Here is a 2500-nt window from a genome sequence, read left to right as displayed (position 1 = left end):
TAATAAAAAGATTGTTAAGCAATTTTTTTTCTCTTAAACCCACAAAACATGAGCACACTTGTATGCAAGTAGAAATCGTATGACCATACATACACCCCAACAATAAAATTGCCCCGAACTATAAATAAGGAGACTGACCCTTTTTAACCCGTGAAATTATTCACGCTTCCTAATCATGAATTTCACCACCATTTGAAATTTGGAGTTTGGTTATTAAACCAACTGTGCGCTCCATGTTTCAATTTACAAATGCTATCTAACATGAGCCAAAGCCTTGCAGTATTCAATGACATAAGATTCAATTGCGGTAAAACTTTTTTTTCTTTATTAAATAGTGGGGTCATACCCAGACATTTTGAAATATCACCGGTTTTAAATCTTCGTTTCCTTTTTATATCGCTGCCTCTTTTTAAATTCTGTTATTCTCTATTTGATAGATTACTTATCGTAATATTAATGATGACGGAAAGATATAGTATGTACCGTCAGCTTCACAGAATATATAGTAGTAAGAAACTGGGATGTTACTGTGCTTACCTAACACTTGATATGCAATACAGTACTAAGAAATCTGTAATATTCAATATATCACTTGATAATCTTATGCAAGTAAACACTAAAATTCCAGATATAAAACTACTACATAAGGTCCAATTTTATGTAGCATAGATATAATAACAATGTAAAACTTAAATTAATATAGAAATAGATGATGAATTATACTCAAAGAAAGTAATATATAAGCAGTAGCAAGTGAATAATTGAGTTTTAAAAATAATCCATATATTTGTTTCTTATTTCAGATTGGTTTCTTCAAGGTTACAGCGGCGAAATTCCCGACATACTGCAATTAATTGTATAATTCAGAGGCCAGTAACACCCAAGTGATAAGTAGCTTTCCTTTACCAAAATCCCAAACTGTAGACCAGATAGGATGTAACTGGAGATTAATGAAACTCCCAATAGAGCATCCGTTCTTTTTCTACTTGAATACATGTCCCATTGATGATCGATTTTAACAGATGATTTCATTTTTCACTGTAATCCTTCGCTTGTGTATCCTCCATTGTGTCTCAGTTCCCCGGAGATCACAGACTGTTTTTGTCATAAGACCAAAGTAAAGTTTCCACCAATGAAATGTCACATGGATCTTTTTCCAGCCACACAATATTCACAGAAGAGTCAATGCTCTTTCGGTCTGCACTGGTTACATCCTTACCTTGACCCGCCAGGGCCCTCTATCTACCTTAGTACAGTACCCATAACGGAACTGATCACTGCCACTGATGATGTGGGTGAACTCCAGCTTTTGGCATCATCACAGGGTCAAGCGTCTCTTCCATCATCGCAAGAGGAAGACAAAGGTGAAGATCAAGCATCGGCGACTATTCCCTTGCATCTCGTCAAACTAGAAGTGGGTACAACTACGCATCAGCATCCGCCGGGGTCGTCTTATTTCATCTCTGAGGGATGCACCACTTTCTTACTGTCTGCACTGTCCCAATCATCAATCTCACCACATCCATCTTGTGCCTTTGGGGAACTTAGGAAATACAGTTCAACTTCGGTGACTCTTGGTGGAAAGGAATGTAGATGGTCAAGAGTGAACCTAGAATTAGAAGGCTCAACGAGAATAAAGCAAATTTGGGTCGAGTCGAAGCCGACTTGGCAATCCTGTCCCAATTCATTAGTTTTAAAGGATTTCTTCAAGCATACAACAAAGGGACCAAGTCTCCTAACTGGCAGAAGCCTCAGTGATTTCCGAATTAATAGTTTAAGCTTTATGGCAGCAACTGACGATAGTGAATATTGTTTGCCGGTTGTGTATAATGCTACAGAATTCATGTGTGTGTGTTTGGGATCACCTAAAAATATGATGGCAAGTGAGTATAATGGAAATGAACAGCATAATCCCATGAAAGTAAAAACAGATGGTAATATGAGCAAAAAAATGGTGGTAGCAAAGATCATTCTAATTACATTACATCTAAACCAATTTGGGATCACTTTAGCAACAATGACCTACAAGTGCTGCGGTACTGAGAGGAAAGATAATACAAAGAAAGAAAATATGGTACGTGAAAGAATGCGCAGACAAACTTGTTTGCCAAGAAGAAATGATCCCCAAAATGCGTCTGACAATTTGGAATGCGTGCAATTTTTAAGTGAATTACAGAAAATGGCTAGAACAGACGGGTTTAAGAAAATTAGAGAATTGAAAAGAGAGAACATAATTCGTTTAACACGACTGTGCTATCCTAACTGTTTTCACAGACCTAAGACAAGAAAATCCAGAGTGGAGGTAAATTTCCGTTCCACGAAACTGTTTCCAAAGGAAATTCCAAGCCTGCCTTCCGTTACAGAAAGTGAGCCTTACTCGCAAGAGACACGTTTACACTGTGTACCAAATGAATGCAAAGTCGTGGAAAGCAAAACTACAGTTACTCTCGGACAACTTGAGAATGGAAAAAACCGCGAGCTATTTTCAGAATCGGTCTCC

General features: G+C 37.6%; 1 protein-coding gene and 1 long non-coding RNA gene across 2 annotated transcripts in view; one reads left to right on the top strand and one right to left on the bottom strand.

Annotated features, from left to right (window-relative positions):
* LOC137615207 (insulin receptor-like) overlaps positions 1 to 2500 on the top strand; it is a 291314-nt gene that overhangs the window by 122684 nt on the left and 166130 nt on the right. Inside the window, exon 2 of the mRNA XM_068344865.1 lies at positions 804 to 2500. This exon is cut by the window's right edge and continues 391 nt beyond it. Within this exon, the coding sequence (XP_068200966.1) occupies positions 1133 to 2500 (1368 nt within the window). The 5' untranslated portion in view covers positions 804 to 1132. The remainder of the gene's footprint in view (positions 1 to 803) is intronic.
* The window catches only part of LOC137615209 (uncharacterized), a 419061-nt gene that overhangs the window by 406801 nt on the left and 9760 nt on the right, over positions 1 to 2500 (bottom strand). The window lies entirely within an intron of this gene.

The sequence above is a fragment of the Palaemon carinicauda genome, chromosome 21 (assembly GCF_036898095.1).
Source record: "Palaemon carinicauda isolate YSFRI2023 chromosome 21, ASM3689809v2, whole genome shotgun sequence".
NCBI lineage: Eukaryota > Metazoa > Arthropoda > Malacostraca > Decapoda > Palaemonidae > Palaemon > Palaemon carinicauda.
Note: the sequence above shows the minus strand (reverse complement) of the source record. Positions and strands in the feature narration are given on the sequence as shown.